We start from the raw sequence: 15,787 nt of genomic DNA, 5'->3' as shown, positions 1-15,787 counted from the left end.
TTGCATTCTGGTTTCAATTACAAGATAAGCCATTTACTATCTGCTAATAACTACTATCCGTAGCATATCTTTTAAAAGGGCATCCAGGTTTTGTCTGATTTGATGCAAGGTAGTGCACTTTACTGTGCAAATGCTTCCTATCTTTAAATATATGCTGTTCATCCATAATCTTGCTTTTGTAACTTATCTAGGCCAATGCTTATTAGAGAGGGAATTTGTCAAAAAGTCTGTTAGCATCATTTCAGGAAAGCTATGCAGACTAGAATTTAGCAAGATAAAATTGCTTGCCTCAGCATCTTTCTCATGCTTTCCAGAACACTTAAGTGTTTTTTTTTAAAGAGCATTAGTTGAGCTCACAACTTAAGTGATGAACTGTAACAGATTAGAACTTCAACATACATCAGGCACAAGAGCGATGAATTCCATACAGAATGTAGAGCAAGCACGGCAGCCAGCTAGCCTGGATGAACATGGACCTTTGACAGCTTATTCACAAAAAGGAAGTATGTGGAAGGTAGAAGTATGGGTAGGAATGCCTTTGAGAGAGCTGACAGACCTGGCCTCCATCAACTTCAAAAGGTAATGGCCATCAGAAGAGGTTCCTGATAATCCCCAAAAAACCCAAACATCACTCCCACCTTCAAAAACGAGTATACTGGAAGGTACAGGCTGGTCAGCCTCACCATGTTTCTAGTAAGGCTGTGAGCTAATCCTCCTAGAAGCTAACTCTGGCCACATGAAGGACAAAAGGTGATTGCAAACAGCCAGCCTGGATTTAGGAATGGCAGATCATGCCTTACTAACCTGATTGCTTTCAGTGATGAGATGGCTGGCCGTGTGGATAAGGGAAGAACAGAGGATGTTGAATACTTTGATTTCAGCGAGGCCTTGAGACTAAGATCTTCCCTAGTACCCTGATAGCCAAACTGAATTGGCTGGATGACTGGACAATGAGGTGGATGGAAAACTGGCTGGACTGTTGGACTTAAACGTTTTTGATCCACGGTACAAGGTCTGACTGGTTACTAGTGGTCCTGTTTTGAGTGGGGAGTTGGAGTAGGTGACCTTCAGATGTCCCTTGCAACCTATATGACCCTATGCTTATGGCAGAAAAGTGTCTCAGAATAGCAGTAATTTCTTTATCCCTGCAATCCTCCGTCTTGTAAGATATATCCAGTATATGTATCAATCAACTACACCTTTTTAAAAGACAAACTTTTTTCATAAAAATGTAATTAGTGTTCTATTAAAAATATTGTATGCTAATGTGTTTCCTGCAAAGTAAGCAAATATTGCATTAGCTGGGGGCAGCAGGGTAATACTTATCTGCTAGATATGGTTGAGCCACTTACTAGAAAAAAGTGGTGAATTTTATCCATTGTTTAACTGACACTTCTATTTTTGTACTAGACAGGTTATTTGCTGCTCATTGCTGTGATGCTGGTGGTCCGCACATATTGTGATATTTGGATGATTCAGAATGGAACGGTCATTGAAAGGTATCTATAAAGTTGTTGTTTTTAAACATTCTTCCTTGTGTTTAACAGGAAAAGTAATCTGTCAGAACACATATTCAGACAGTTATATGAAACAGTTGGAAAACTGGTATAGTTGCAATTTTTTGGGGAGGGGGATCCCTATGTTTTTAGAAAGAAAAAAATTTTAATCAACTGTTTTTCTGTTGTTGGACACAATTTTTTTTTTTAAAAACAAAATTTACATATTAAAAGATTTTCAGTGGTGCTATGGCATAGACTCAGACATGTTGTTTGGGTATTAGGACTGTTACTTCTTCCTACTGAGCTGTTTGCTCTTTAGATTGATAAACACAATGCTTTCAGTCTTAATGTTTTAGAAAGTCTTTTCTAGGCCTCTGATTATTCTTGTTGCTCTTGTTGCTAATTGAAGCAAGTCAGAATTTGTCTTGAAGTGTAATTCAAAATGATACTGTATTTCAGGAGAGACTTGCAGTGCTTTGTGGAATGGAAGGGCTGCTTTGTTTCTCTTGTGAGAATGTATGAAAGCAAAGGAAAGGAACTGGTATTCTGTGACCATGAATTTCTGAGCCCTTAATGCAGGCAGCTACTGCAGGAGCAGAAGGGAGATAATTGCTTAGTATGTCACTTACCACTTACAGAAGTCTGTCATATTTGATTTGATCCAAAGCTGATACTACAGGTTTCCACGATGACTTTTTTCTTTGTGGTCCACTGAGAGTTTGTCCACTTAAGACGTGCTAGTTTATACTTTCTTGTTTCTCTTGTAACTAACTCTTAGCTGATGGTCATTTACAGTGCTATCATTGGCCGCAGCAGGAAAGATTTCAAGAAATACTTGTTCAACTTCATCGCCGCAATGCCTGCTGTAAGTGCTTTTTCTTGTGCCAGCCTTTTAGTGGAACATGTTCTAAATGTAAATTAAGAGTATGAGGAAAAGATCTCAAATGAGTGCCTTAAAACCCATGGAAATTAGTTGCTTTACATGCAGGTCTGTATTAAGACACATTTCGTTTTATCAGACAGTCAGTCTCACCTCTGTGCCTGGCAAGATGATGCAGCAGATCCTCCTGGAAACTATGCTAAAGCACATGGAAAACAAGGAGGTGATTAGTGACAGCCAACATGGCTTTGCTAAGGGCAAATCGTGCCTGACAAATTTGGTGGCCTTCTACGATGGGGTTACAGCATTGATGGATATGGGAAGAGCAACTGACATCATCTACCTGGACTTGTGCATAGCATTTGACACTGTCCCACATCCTTGTCTCTAAGTTGGAGAGGCATGGATTTGATGGATGGACCACTCAGTGGATAAGGAATTGGCTGGATGATTGCACTCAAAGAGTTGTGGTCAGCAGCTTGATGTCCAAGTGGCGACCAGTGACAAGTGGCATTCCTCAGGGATCAGTATTGGGACTGGTGATGTTTAACGTCTTTGTCGGCAACATGGACTGTGGGATTGAGTGTACCCTCAGCAAGTTTGCTGACAACACCAAGCTGTGTGGTGTGGTCAACATGCTGGGGGGAAGGAATGTCATCCAGAGGGACCTTGACAGGCTTGAGAGGTGGGCCCATTTGAACCTCATGAAGTTCAAGAAGGCCAAGTGCAAGGTCCTGCACGTGGGTTGGAGCAATCCCAAGCACAAATAAAGGCTGGGCGGAGAATGGATTGAGAGCAGCCCTGAGGAGAAGGACTTGGGGGTGTGGGCTGTCGAGAAGCTCAACAGGAGCCAGCAGTGTATCCTGGGCCGCAACAAAAGTGTGACCAGCAGGTCGAGGGAGGTGATTCTCCCCCTCTACTCTGCTTTTGTGGGACCCCACCTGGAGTACTGTGTTCAGCTCTGGGGACCCCCAACATAAGAAGGACATGGACCTGTTGGAGCAAGTCCAGAGGAGGGCCACAAAGATGATCAGAGGTCCAGAGCACCTCTTCTATGAAGACAGGCTGAGAGGGTTGGGGTTGTTCAGCATGGAGAAGAGAAGGCTCTGGAGACACCTTATAGCAGCCTTTCAGTACCTGAAGGGGGCCTACAAGAAAGCTGGAGAGAGACTTTTTACAAGGGTATGTAGCGATAGGACAACGGGGAATGGCTTTAAGCTGAAAAAATGGTAGATTTAGATTAGATATTAGGAGGAAATTCTTCACCATGAGGGTGGTGAGGCACTGGAACAGGTTGGCCAGAGAAGTTGTGGATGCCCCAACCCTGGAAGCTTTCAGGTTGGATGGGGCTTTGAGCAACCTACCCTAGTGGAAGGTGTTCCCTGCCATGGGCAGGTCTTTAAGGTCCCTTCCAACCCAAACCATTCTATGATTCTATGATTGCAGCTGTTTTTCTGACAGATATGTTTAGGTTTTCAGGTTGGTTTTGTTGATGGCAATTTTGACTGATAGCTTAATGTGCCATCTATAGTACTACATTACAACATCTTATGGATTGGATGATGTTTCAGCATTGTAGGTGTGGGATTCTTTTGACACCATTGAAGATGAAGATATCTTCTTAGTCTTTTATTTTTATATTTCTTACAGCTTCTTCTGAGATTTGTTATGTTTTTTCCCCCCTTTAACTTTCCTTCAGCTTGTCAACATCTCTGACCTGCACCAGATACAAACGATTGTTACTAACTAATAGATAATGTACCTGGTTTACAATAGATTTAAAAGCAAATTGATCAGTTTAAGGTAGTGATTGTCAAATGGTGGATCTTCTCTTTTCTCTCTGAGCTTATCAGAAGAGCTGAAGATCTACTGTATGAACATAGTTTTATATTAAATTTTTTGATGTGAGATCCACTGGGAACTGGACTTCTCAAAAATGTAGACAGAAACCTAATCAGTGGTCCTGCAGATGGTATATGGTTGATCCTAGATGTGTTAATAGTATTATTGACTTCAAGGGGAGAATTCACCTGTTCTAAAGCGTTTGTACAATCTAAGCTGCAAACCCATTTAAGTGTATTAAATCTTGTTAGCTAAATATTGAAATGCTGTCTCTTATTTTAGATCTCTTTAGTGAATAACTTCCTGAAGTATGGTCTAAATGAATTGAAACTTTGCTTCCGAGTAAGGCTTACCAGATACCTCTATGAGGAATATCTTAAGTAAGTAACACCTTGTTAATGTCTAAAGACTTTAAAAACTAAATTGATTAAAATCAAACTGAATCGTTTTAAGTACATGGTAAGAAGGTAGCAAGGTGCTTAATAGGTTAGGTGTATTGTTTAGAAAAGGCTTTTGTTTGCAATTAACTTGCACTTAAGGATGAGTGGCTTATCCAGGTTGTATGTGGCACAGATACAAAGACAGCAAAGTTGGCTCAATTAGTAAAAACAATAATGCACGGTACTGCTTCCATTCCTGGGTCAGCTCCCCAAGTACTTCACTTGCTTTCATATAGGGCTAATAATCCTGCAGACTGAATTGGATGCATGAACTTGAGTAGCTGCTTATGTCCTTTTGCACTGAATTTTGGTTGTCAGGTGTGCTGATGCAGAGTTTGTGAGGGTTTTCTAACTCCAAGTGCAGCAGTAGTACATAGAGCAGCACGGGCCGGAGGTTCAATTAAGACATCTTGGAGCCTAAACAGTTCTGCAGGATTTGATGTGGTTCTGATCAGGCAGAAGCACAAGCTATGTTGACTCCATACAGTCACTTAATGTTTGCACTACTTTCTATCTCAGTTCTATGAAGCAGAGGGGTACCAGTTATTTGAAATCCCAGGTAATGAATTTTTTTCTTCCACTTAGCTATTGTTTTGTTTCAGAGCTTATACGTACTACAAAATGGGAAATCTGGACAACAGAATAGCTAATCCAGATCAACTCCTTACACAGGATGTGGAAAAATTCTGTAACAGTGTAGTGGACCTGTACTCAAACCTTAGCAAGGTAAGTCTTTTCAGAGAGAAGTTTGAGTAATAGCTGTGGATGTTTAGGATGTGATGTCAGAGCTCAAAACAATTGCTTGCATTTATATGTGTATTGCTTGGAGTATGGTGCTAAAAAAAAATCGTTTATGGTATTGTTTCACACACTGTGCGGTTTCCGTGACCTCTGCTAAAGCACTGTTGTGGATTGTTACAGTTGGTGTTAAATTCTTTTGCAGATGAGCAGCGATAAGTATGGTTTCTCAGCTAGTTAGATTTCAGAAGAAAACCAATGGCTAGGTTCTAGCTATATACAAATATTATTTTGGGTAGGGAGGTGTGGTTGAATAAGAGTTTCCCTCTGTGTCTGGTGTAAATCTTAGGGGGTTTAGGTAATTTGAAATTAGGTTGTTGAAATTTTTAGACTAAATTTTTTTATGCTATGTTGTTCATACAACCAGAAGTATAAAGCAAAGTACCAGTCGATTTATTAAAAAACTTCTGGCTACAGAACCTGTAGTTCAGCTGCTTTAGCTTTGAGAGAGTGTGTATAGAACAGGATGCTTGCAAGTTGGAATATTGCTTCTATCAGGTACATAACCAACTATATGGCATTATTCTGCTCAGTATCTCTCACAATTACTTCAGTTAAGAAGTAATCATGGGGTTTAGTCCAACTTTGCTTAGCGAGCAGTGTTATTACAGACCTAAAATAGTGAAGTACTTTTTTATATGGTATGTACTTTATCTGAAGATCATGATACTTTTATGCTCAGTTCTTGAGTGAATGTTTTCAGGAAAATGTCATGTGGCTGAGATGCCTTTTGTTTTAGCATTTTGCTTGTATAATAGGTTAAACAGGGTTGTGATTTTAGTGCAGAGGTATAACTGTTCTTGGGGTGGTTGGTGGTTTCTGGGCCATTTTATATGTGTGTTATGTTGGTGTTCTAATGCATTTTTTTTATATGCTTTTCTTACAGCCCTTCTTGGATATAGTTTTGTATATCTTCAAGCTAACAAGTGCAATAGGAGCTCAGGTAAATTGAGTGGTGTTTTTAGCATTATAAGCAAATTTGCCTTTCTTTGGTTATAGCCTTGTGCCTATTTGGAGTCTGAGGAAAACTCTAGATGTTAATTATAGATTCGCCCATTATTTGGAGGGATATACTGAAAATATGCCCTACACTTAATGTTTTGTATGTTTTAGTGCTCTCCTATCTTGAGGCAAGCAAAATAAAAACCAGAATGCACAGGCATTCGATTAACAATTTTAAGAAACAAAGTTCTTTATTTTCTTCTAGCAGTTGCTTGGGAATCCCATTTAGTAAAGTACCCTTCTGGCTGCTTTTATCTTGTGTGACTTCCATTTAAGGGAGAACATAAGTTTTCTGTTTCTTTGCAGCCTCTATAAAGGAGAGCCATTCCTTGCATTGAGGTGTATGACCATTGTATTCTCCCTCCCTCCCTCCCTCCGCCCCCGCCCCATAAGATGTATCATTACAGAAATAATTTTTCAGCTTAGTAAAATGATACACTGTCAAAAATGTTCAGGGTTTGACAAGAAGTAGCTCTGGAATACATGATGTAGACTTTGTAGAAACAGACTGCAGTAAGGCTTAGCTGAACCTAGGTAATTTTTCCTGTCTCAGATGTCTTTGCATTGCTCTCTGTAATACTTAGTTATTAACAGGCAGTTTATGCCTTGGTTTTATGCCATGCCACACTTCAGTAATATGTAAGCATGCCGTTTGGGAGCCCTGTGCTATTGCAGCATAGGATCCAGAAGAATAAGAGATCCCTACCAGGACTTCTTGAGAAAAGCAGGAAATGTGTTGGAGATGTATGGATCAAAGAAGGGAATGGGTTTGAAATACTGACTGCTATGAGAATGTAGCAAAAAAAGAAGTAGGTAGAAATGAAGGAGAAAAAATGAGAAAGGACCAGGAAATTATTAATGAAGTAAGCTAGGACAGTAGAACACGGAGATCACTCTGGGTGATGATAAAAACTTGAGTAGAAGGCTGGGATGGGAAGGGCATCTAGGGACAGAGAATTAGTAAAATTATTAAAACAGTATCTGCAGCACAAAAGAAAGAAACGTGATGGGAATTGCAAGAGTAATTGAATTGGTAATGTAGACACATGGGAGGTAAGAATCGAGGAATTTGTGCTTTCTGGGTATTTTGGATACAGATGTTGCAATTTGAGACCATCTAGATGGTAAGCTTTTTATTCTTCTTTGATATTTGCAGGGTCCAGCTAGCATGATGGCGTACTTGATTATTTCGGGGTTTTTCCTTACACGTTTAAGGAGACCAATTGGCAAGATGACTATTATAGAACAAAAATATGAAGGGGAGTACAGATATGTCAACTCGCGGCTTATTACAAACAGGTATAGATTTACTTGGATGGCAAGATATACGTGACAAAGTAATACTGTGGTGTAAATGGAAGCTGTATGTTAAAATATACTTGGAAAGTCAGATGCTATCAATTCTGAGCAAAATGTTTGCATCTTTATGCAGATTGTTATTAAATAATTTGTATGTGCATTATATTCCTAATTCAAAAGGCAAACTGTAGCTGGGGTATAATAAGCTTATGTTCTACTGTTGTGAAAAAGTACAGACTCTTATTTCATAAGGTAACTGAAAGAACTATATTCCTATGTTTTTATGGCTGACTTTTGCAAAGACTGCCTTTAACAAAATGAAGGTGCATTCATTGTGCGTTTGGTGTGTTGTTTTTTTTAGTGAAGAAATTGCTTTTTATAATGGAAACTTGAGAGAAAAACAGACTATTCACAAAACCTTCCGTAAACTGGTAAGTCTTATTTTACCTTTTAAAACATTTTAAGCAAAACTTCAATTAATTTTTTCATGGTGATCCTTGACATATATTAATATAAATTGAATTATGGTGGCTTGGTGTTTATGCTGCTACAGTCATTAGATGTAAAAATAAATTAGTAGGCTATAAGCACAATACAAGTTTCTGACAGAGTGGTCTCTCTCTTGCCACTTACCTCCTTTTCACCCACCACAATCACTGTTCTCTCACTGCTTAGTTTCACGTTTAGGTGGTTTTGATTTAGAGTGCAAGTCTTTGCCAGCAGGCACACTTGGGCAGTGCTTGTCAGTTAGGTGACAGATGTTGTTGAGGTGTTTGTGACTTACTGAAAAATAACTATATTTGGAATCAAAGTTCTGTAAAATAATAAAAGATAGTAAAACAGGTACTGATATAGTTTGACCTTTTTTCTTCTGTAACTTACCAGGTGGAACACTTGCATAATTTTATCCTGTTCCGGTTTTCTATGGGTTTCATTGATACTATCATTGCCAAATGTAAGTGTTTGTCTAGTGCTAATGGACTGCTATAAATAACAAAGTGCTAAACTTTTTACATGAGAATTACCTTTTTTCTTATTGCTTCAATTAATGTGTAGCTTAATATTTACTCTTAAACTGCAGACCTTGCCACAGTGGTTGGTTACCTGGTTGTTAGTCGTCCATTTTTGAACCTGGCTGATCCTCGTCATCAGAATAGTACTCATGCAGAACTTCTGGAGGTAAATAGAACAGAATTAAAACAATTTCCTGAATTTAAATTTTGTTAGTCTACATAAAGAAACTTTCTTCTACTCTAGGATTACTACCAGAGTGGAAGAATGTTACTGAGAATGTCTCAAGCTTTGGGCAGAATAGTCCTAGCAGGCCGTGAAATGACAAGATTGGCTGGGTAAGCTTAATAGCGGTTGTGTAACATAATCTTTCTTAAAATTATGTTGTTGCTGTTTCTCATGTCATTTTAAGAAACCAACTGTAGAATTAAACCAAAATGAGCTTGTGTGCTTTGTTCATTGCAGCACCCTAAAAATCTAGAAATCAAAAACATTTTATGCTGAAAACATATTTGAAGATGTGCTAATTATGTCCACTAGTAATTTCATATCTGAATAGTAGCAGCATACAGTTTGAATGTTTAATTGAAAAGACATGGTCAAATGCTCGTAAATCAATTATGTATTGATTATTTACCAAACTTTTTTTTTACATCTTAAGAAGAAAAGTTATCAAATATTTGGCTATATTACAATTCTTGTAAGTATCATGAATATTGGACAATCTCAGAGCAGCTCTAAAATGTAAACATTTTGTTTCTATGCTGGGTTGAGTAACTTTGTCATTTCAACAATTTAACAGAGTACTCATTAGAGCTTCTATGGATTTGTAAAACTTCTGAAGATTAATTACTTATAGGGTTTTTTTATTCATTTGTTTATTTTTTTAGTTTCACAGCTCGAATTACAGAATTAATGCAGGTTCTGAAGGACTTGAATAGTGGCAAATATCAGCGTACTATGGTATCGCAAGAAAAAGGTAGCTGTGACATGACATGAAATATTTGCATCTCTGTGTAGTGCCCAGTCTCTAATACTTTTTTCTTAATTTAAGATACAGATAAAAAGCAAGCTTTGCCTTTGATACCTGGATCTGGAGAAATTATCAACACTGATAACCTTATCAAGTATGTTTACAAAGTTTCCACAATTTCAATATTTTTAATGTAGACTTGCTTTTAAGTCTTTCCCTCTACCACTATAAGTAGAGGTTTTAATACACATTAGTACACATATGCAATTCCTGTTGTACTAAAGTTTATTTACAAATAATTCTACCTCACTCCCACTCAGCATTTCTATTCTGTAAGTCAATCCTTGTCCTCTCATGTTAGCGGAAGACATAATATGCTGTCTGTCTTCATTTACCCTTATTGGTAACATTTCCTGCTGTCCTTTGGAATATGACTTCCCAGACCATTCTGTTAACACTTTATCAAGTTTCTTGTAAGAAGTATGTTGGTTACAGATTTTATTCCATGATATAATTCACCTGTAAAAATTAGGGGCAAGTCTGTATTCAGTTTCAAAATATTTGCTTGTGTTTCTGTATGCTTGGCCAGTTCATTGATGTACTCAAGTAGCAGTCAATTCCTCAGTTCTTTGCAGTCTGGGGAACATAATACTTACATAGTAGTACTACTTAAAGGCATAAAGCAAAGCCAGTTAAGAGATTAAATAGCCTCAATCTGGTCAATGTGGAAAGCAGAGGGGAAAAGGGGGAGGGAAGAGGGAAAGGAGATGCTGTTTTTAATATTTAAAAAAAAAAAAGCAAGGGAGAGGTGAGCAGAGAAGTAATTTCTTGTGTATCCTAGAAGTAATGCAATACACTTCTACTAGCAGGTTTAGAATTAAGTGCATCCTTAAATGTAGGTTTATATGCACAAGAAGTTTTGGAGACCAAAGGCTTAGAAGAATTCAGAAAACAAATTTATGAAGAAAAAAAATCTGTAGATGCTTGTTAAACATCAAGGTACCACTTTTGGTTCAAGAACTTCCTTAGCTGTTAATAGGTAGAAACTGGGACAGTGTACTGAATGAAGTACTGGTGAAGTCTTGCCCTATTCCTTAAATCTCTGAGGAAGCATGCAGTATTAGCTGCTTTTAGGCAACTGATTTTTGTGTGGATTTTTTTAATGTTGCAATACAAATAGGTTTGATCATGTTCCGTTGGTGACACCTAATGGAGATGTTTTGATTCAAGATCTTAACTTTGAGGTAAGTTTTTTTAATATCATATAAAACTATATTAATATAAAATTTTTAAAGTGAAGATTATGATTTCAGAGGTAATCTGATTTATAAAAAAAATGTGCAAACAAAAATGGAGAGGTGCTTATATGGTACGCTTAAATTTGAACAAAATTAATCATCATGTTAGTTTAAAAAAGGCAGTAAGCTATTTTCCCAAAAAATGTTTTTATTGTTAAAAGTGTGTTTTCTTCCAGCTGCAGTTGGTGCTAAACTAGTTGGGGAAAAAAAAAATATTGGTAGAAATTACCCCTTGTAATGTCAGAAAGTACTATGTACAAGCCTACAAACAAGGATACCACCTTGTTTGTAGAAGCTTTCAACAGTACTTTCTCACTACCCTTTTTTATGTGTGGGCTTTGCATTTTTAGGTTCGATCTGGTGCAAATGTTCTGATTTGTGGGCCAAATGGGTGTGGGAAGAGCTCACTTTTTCGTGTTCTTGGTGAGGTAAGGGAACTTTTTCAAGTAAGCAGGGGAGAATCCAAAGCACTATTGTAATTGGACTTTTTTAGTCAAGTTTAAACCTTTTTCTTATTGCAGTTGTGGCCTTTGTTTGGTGGGCGTTTAACAAAACCTGTAAGAGGAAAGTTGTTCTATGTTCCCCAGGTGAGGCAAAGTACTTTAATTGACAATAGTGTTTTCTTTCTTCCTGCTTTGACTATGTTTAGAAAGATTTGACATACCTTTTTGTTTCTAACTGTATCTCAGAGACCATATATGACTCTCGGAACACTCAGAGATCAAGTTATATATCCAGATACTTTAGAAGATCAGAGAAAGAAAGGCATTTCTGACCAGGTAATGACAATTAGTTCATTCTCACTTAAGATTAGTAATGCTTCAGATTTAAAAATACTGAAATTGCTGTTAAAAACCACTGCATTTAGTTTGTTTTTAATATTTATTAGGGTTGATAGTATACCAGTATAATAGTATAACCCTCTATAACCTTTTACAATAATTTCTTTAAGTTCACTTAAGCTCTGTTTGTAATTCCTGTTTCAATAAAAGGTGCTGAAAGAGTACTTGGATAATGTCCAGCTGGGTCAAATCTTGGAACGTGAAGGAGGCTGGGATAGTGTTCAGGATTGGATGGATGTACTCAGCGGGGGAGAAAAACAGAGAATGGCAGTATGTCTCAAAAGCATAAATACTTAACAAATACAGGACATAGGTTGAAAATGTAATCTGAATTGTAAGCAATTTTTTTAAACTAAATATTAATATTTTACTTAAAGAAGAAACTCCCAAAATGTGTAATACCTGAATACTGAGAAAGCAACTTAAAATAGTGCCTATTGTACTCAAAATTTAATAGGAAGTGTTGACCTTTTACCACACCTTATGCTTTGATTGTATAAACAGAAGTTCTAAAATAATGGTTTGTTTTTTTAAAAAAAGGAAATATATTATAGCTCTTGGATTTTCAGGCTTCATTGGGTGCCAACTTAAAAGAAATTCCCTTGCCACAATAAATTTTTGGACACTAATTCTGAGTTTAACTTCTAACACTGCATTATTGGTTTTAGTTCTGTATCCACAGTAGCTTTTTGTTTTGCATTGCAGATGGCAAGGTTATTTTATCATAAGCCTCAGTTTGCAATTCTGGATGAATGCACCAGTGCTGTTAGCGTTGATGTAGAAGGCTACATTTACAGCCACTGCCGAAAGGTAAGCTCTTTGTTTCTAGAATTATACCTCTGTATGTTAACAGGAAAGTTACAATGATACAAGATGCACTCTTCCTTATGCCTAGTGCAGATTACAAAAAATAAAAGCTTAGAAGGGCATACAAGGACCCTTTATGCACACTAGAATTCAGTAATTGTTTTATAGTCTTAAGATAGTTTAGATGTACATGTGGTCTCTGAATATCAGAGAACTCTTACTAACTGGTACGTAACCTTACTTTTCCAGATAAATTCTTAGAATGTTGAGTGAAGATCAAATAATCTAAAGTCTTATACTTTTTTGCTGTTCGAGAGGCTTCTTTTGGCCAGGGCAACAGAAGTGAAAGGCTGGAAGTTAACATTTTGTTTTATTTTGAGATATGAAAAGCCAAGCACTCTAGGAAAACATGATGATATTACATACAGATTTTATTTTTCCTTTGCCTTTTATACTCACCTTTTTGGATTCTACACAGTGCCAAGTAAAATATCGATAAGATTCAATTTCACACCCTTAGCCTGGGAAGGAATGGTCTTGAAATAACATTAGTTATTGAGTACCAGCGTTCTCAGAATGGTAATGGGGCAAAGCTGTGCATCCATTGAAATATGTGCTTGAAACATAAAGTGGGAACTTGAGGAGCCTTCTGTGGTAGTAAACTGACACTAGATGAAGATTCTGCAGAGGAATGCACATTACTTCTTGAACTAATTTTACAACATTGATATCAATACCCTGACAATTTTCTAAGTCTGTTTTGCATATACTTGTTATTCTGTTAATTTGAATGTTCATTTGTACTTCTGTTTTAGAGTTACTGTTGCCAAGTGGCTAATGCATGTTACTGAAAAGTAGAATTCCTGGTTAAACTGTCCTTGCAGAAAGAAAAAATGTTACCCTGTTTTATCATCAGAGCCATTTTGTCCTTTAATTGGCCCTGCTGTTAGGCATGCATAATTAATTGAGTTGCAAGGAAACAGAGGTAGATTATTCACCTTTTAAATTGTCACTTTAAGTTTATAATTCATCAATAGCTTTTGTGATTTTGGCATTTTTTGCTGTTAAAGTAGACTACTTCTTAATCACCAGGTTTGTTGATTTACCTGCCTCCTACCTTACCTCCTTTGCCCAGTTCATTCTGTGTTTGGCCAAATCATTAGGAGCAAAAGAGTGGCGAAATCAATTAAAAAAGATAAATCACTCCTGCTTTTTTTTAACTGCAAAATAGACTCTGGAAGTGTGTTTATTAATTTAGGCACTTTAGCTGTATCAGGCTGAAAAATAAGCAGCACCTAACCCATGAGAAAAATTAACTGCTTTATTGTGTGTATTTTCTTCATGTAGGTTGGCATCACTCTTTTCACTGTCTCCCACAGAAAGTCACTCTGGAAACACCATGATGTATGTAGCCTTTGCCTTTTGCTAAGGATATCTGTAGGTGGTAGAGGTTTTGTTGTTTGACTTTTATATAAATTGACTTTACAATTCAAGATGTTGTCATAGGGCATGTTCTGTTTTTTTAAAAAGTTTTACTTTTGTAATCCAGTTGCACTATTTGAAATATTCTTATGCTTCTAGTTACGAAGGGAAAAGTAACCAAAAATCCTTAATTCTGTCTGTAAAAATAGCCTCAAAAATATGAAAGGCTCACTAGATGCTTAAGTCTTCTCTCTTAACCTCAAAAAAACCCTTGAACCAGAATCCAGTAAACAGCATGGAGTTTTTGCTTTCAAGATGCCTAATATAGCTACACATAAAAAAAGTTCATCTGTAATACATGGACTTCTTTTCTTCCAAACTAAGATTTTACTATTGTTATTACTTTTCATGCAAACAGACTGTATGTGTGGGAGAAATACTGAATTAATACATAGGGATGAATGTGTGCCTTAAGTATATTGTCACGAAACCCAAGATCGCAGTGTTAAGTCTAGGTGTGACCATTAGCAGACTGATGGATGATACGAACAAAACCAGTTCAACTCTTTTTCTAGAGGCAATTGAATTTAATGAAATGTGAGGTGGGAGAAGCTTACACTCTGGCTAGCTGAGTTTAAGATTTTGCATTAGAACTAATTAAAAATAGAATTTATTTAGGCATTTATAGACCTGGTAATTTTTAGATGGTTGATGACATATGTTCTTTTATTTCAGTTTTACTTGCATATGGATGGCAGAGGAAACTATGAATTTAAGAAAATAACTGAAGACACAGTTGAATTTGGATCTTAAAGTCATGAACTGAACTGCTACAGAGACTGATGATTACAGGAAGTGTGTAGAATGGCAGACATCGTACAATAAAACTGCTCAGCTTGTTTTTTAAACAAATCAAGTAGGATAACCCAAAACAAGCTGTTAAGCGTTTACTATTATGTAGGATATTGCTAATTGTGTATATGTTGGTTTAATTATTGATATGTACTAAGAATGTCCTTATTCTTGTGGTTTAAAAACCTGCCTAAATTAAATTGGGCTTAAATCAGTGTAACCTGATTCATCCTGGGATGCAAACCATTTGAAATCAGCTGATTTGACTTTTGTAGACCTTTTTTTCCCTTCAGTGAAAAGCCCTGTTAAAATTAGGGTTGCTACCTCTCTTGTTCCTGCAAAGCAGTCTTGGATTTTTGCTCTGTTCTATGCATATCTGAGTTTTCTCACACGGTGCAGGACATTCTCCCATCTTCAGATCTGTGCCCTGTTAAATTAAAGAGCCTTTTCCTTGACCAAGCCTTGTGATGTAGCCAATATGACCTTGCTGATAAAGGATGGACTGAACCTAAAAGACAGAACTAATTCCTTCTGCTAAAAAAACTAAACTTGTTCTTTGGATTTTGGATTCTCTTTAACAGCTGGCTCTTCATACAATTATCTCTGATGCTCAGCAATCCCATTCTTTCCCAATTTAGCAAGAACTTCATCTATCCCCCACCCCAGCTGCCCTTTTTCTGTTAGAGAAGTACTATGGTAATGAAGAGTTGAGAGGAGGTTGAGAGAGGAAAGGACTGACCAGAAAAAAAAAAGGGAAAAGTGATGTTCCTTGTATCAAACAATCTTCTGAATGTTTCTAGCTCTGAAGAAGCGAATGGCTCC

The 15,787-nt window shown here is 37.1% G+C and overlaps 1 protein-coding gene across 3 annotated transcripts in view; it reads left to right on the top strand.

The window, feature by feature from the left end:
• Positions 1-15,543, top strand: part of ABCD3 (ATP binding cassette subfamily D member 3) — a 32,462-nt gene extending 16,919 nt beyond the window's left edge. For 2 of the 3 annotated variants that reach the window (XM_059822034.1, XM_059822032.1), the window contains exons 4-23: positions 1,411-1,499; positions 2,295-2,364; positions 4,504-4,601; positions 5,264-5,387; positions 6,346-6,402; positions 7,618-7,760; positions 8,122-8,191; positions 8,646-8,715; positions 8,842-8,939; positions 9,018-9,109; positions 9,662-9,750; positions 9,826-9,898; positions 10,925-10,988; positions 11,393-11,470; positions 11,564-11,629; positions 11,732-11,821; positions 12,035-12,154; positions 12,590-12,694; positions 14,039-14,095; positions 14,849-15,543. In XM_059822034.1, the coding sequence (XP_059678017.1) occupies positions 1,411-1,499; positions 2,295-2,364; positions 4,504-4,601; positions 5,264-5,387; positions 6,346-6,402; positions 7,618-7,760; positions 8,122-8,191; positions 8,646-8,715; positions 8,842-8,939; positions 9,018-9,109; positions 9,662-9,750; positions 9,826-9,898; positions 10,925-10,988; positions 11,393-11,470; positions 11,564-11,629; positions 11,732-11,821; positions 12,035-12,154; positions 12,590-12,694; positions 14,039-14,095; positions 14,849-14,926 (1,731 nt within the window). In that variant the 3' untranslated portion in view covers positions 14,927-15,543. Of the gene's footprint in view, positions 1-1,410; positions 1,500-2,294; positions 2,365-4,503; positions 4,602-5,263; positions 5,388-6,345; positions 6,403-7,617; positions 7,761-8,121; positions 8,192-8,645; positions 8,716-8,841; positions 8,940-9,017; positions 9,110-9,661; positions 9,757-9,825; positions 9,899-10,924; positions 10,989-11,392; positions 11,471-11,563; positions 11,630-11,731; positions 11,822-12,034; positions 12,155-12,589; positions 12,695-14,038; positions 14,096-14,848 lie in introns of all 3 variants that reach the window. The other variant, XM_059822035.1, reaches the window with a different exon arrangement.
• The last annotated feature ends 244 nt before the right edge of the window (positions 15,544-15,787 follow it).

The sequence above is a fragment of the Gavia stellata genome, chromosome 10, assembly GCF_030936135.1.
Source record: "Gavia stellata isolate bGavSte3 chromosome 10, bGavSte3.hap2, whole genome shotgun sequence".
Lineage (NCBI taxonomy): Eukaryota > Metazoa > Chordata > Aves > Gaviiformes > Gaviidae > Gavia > Gavia stellata.
Note: the sequence above shows the minus strand (reverse complement) of the source record. Positions and strands in the feature narration are given on the sequence as shown.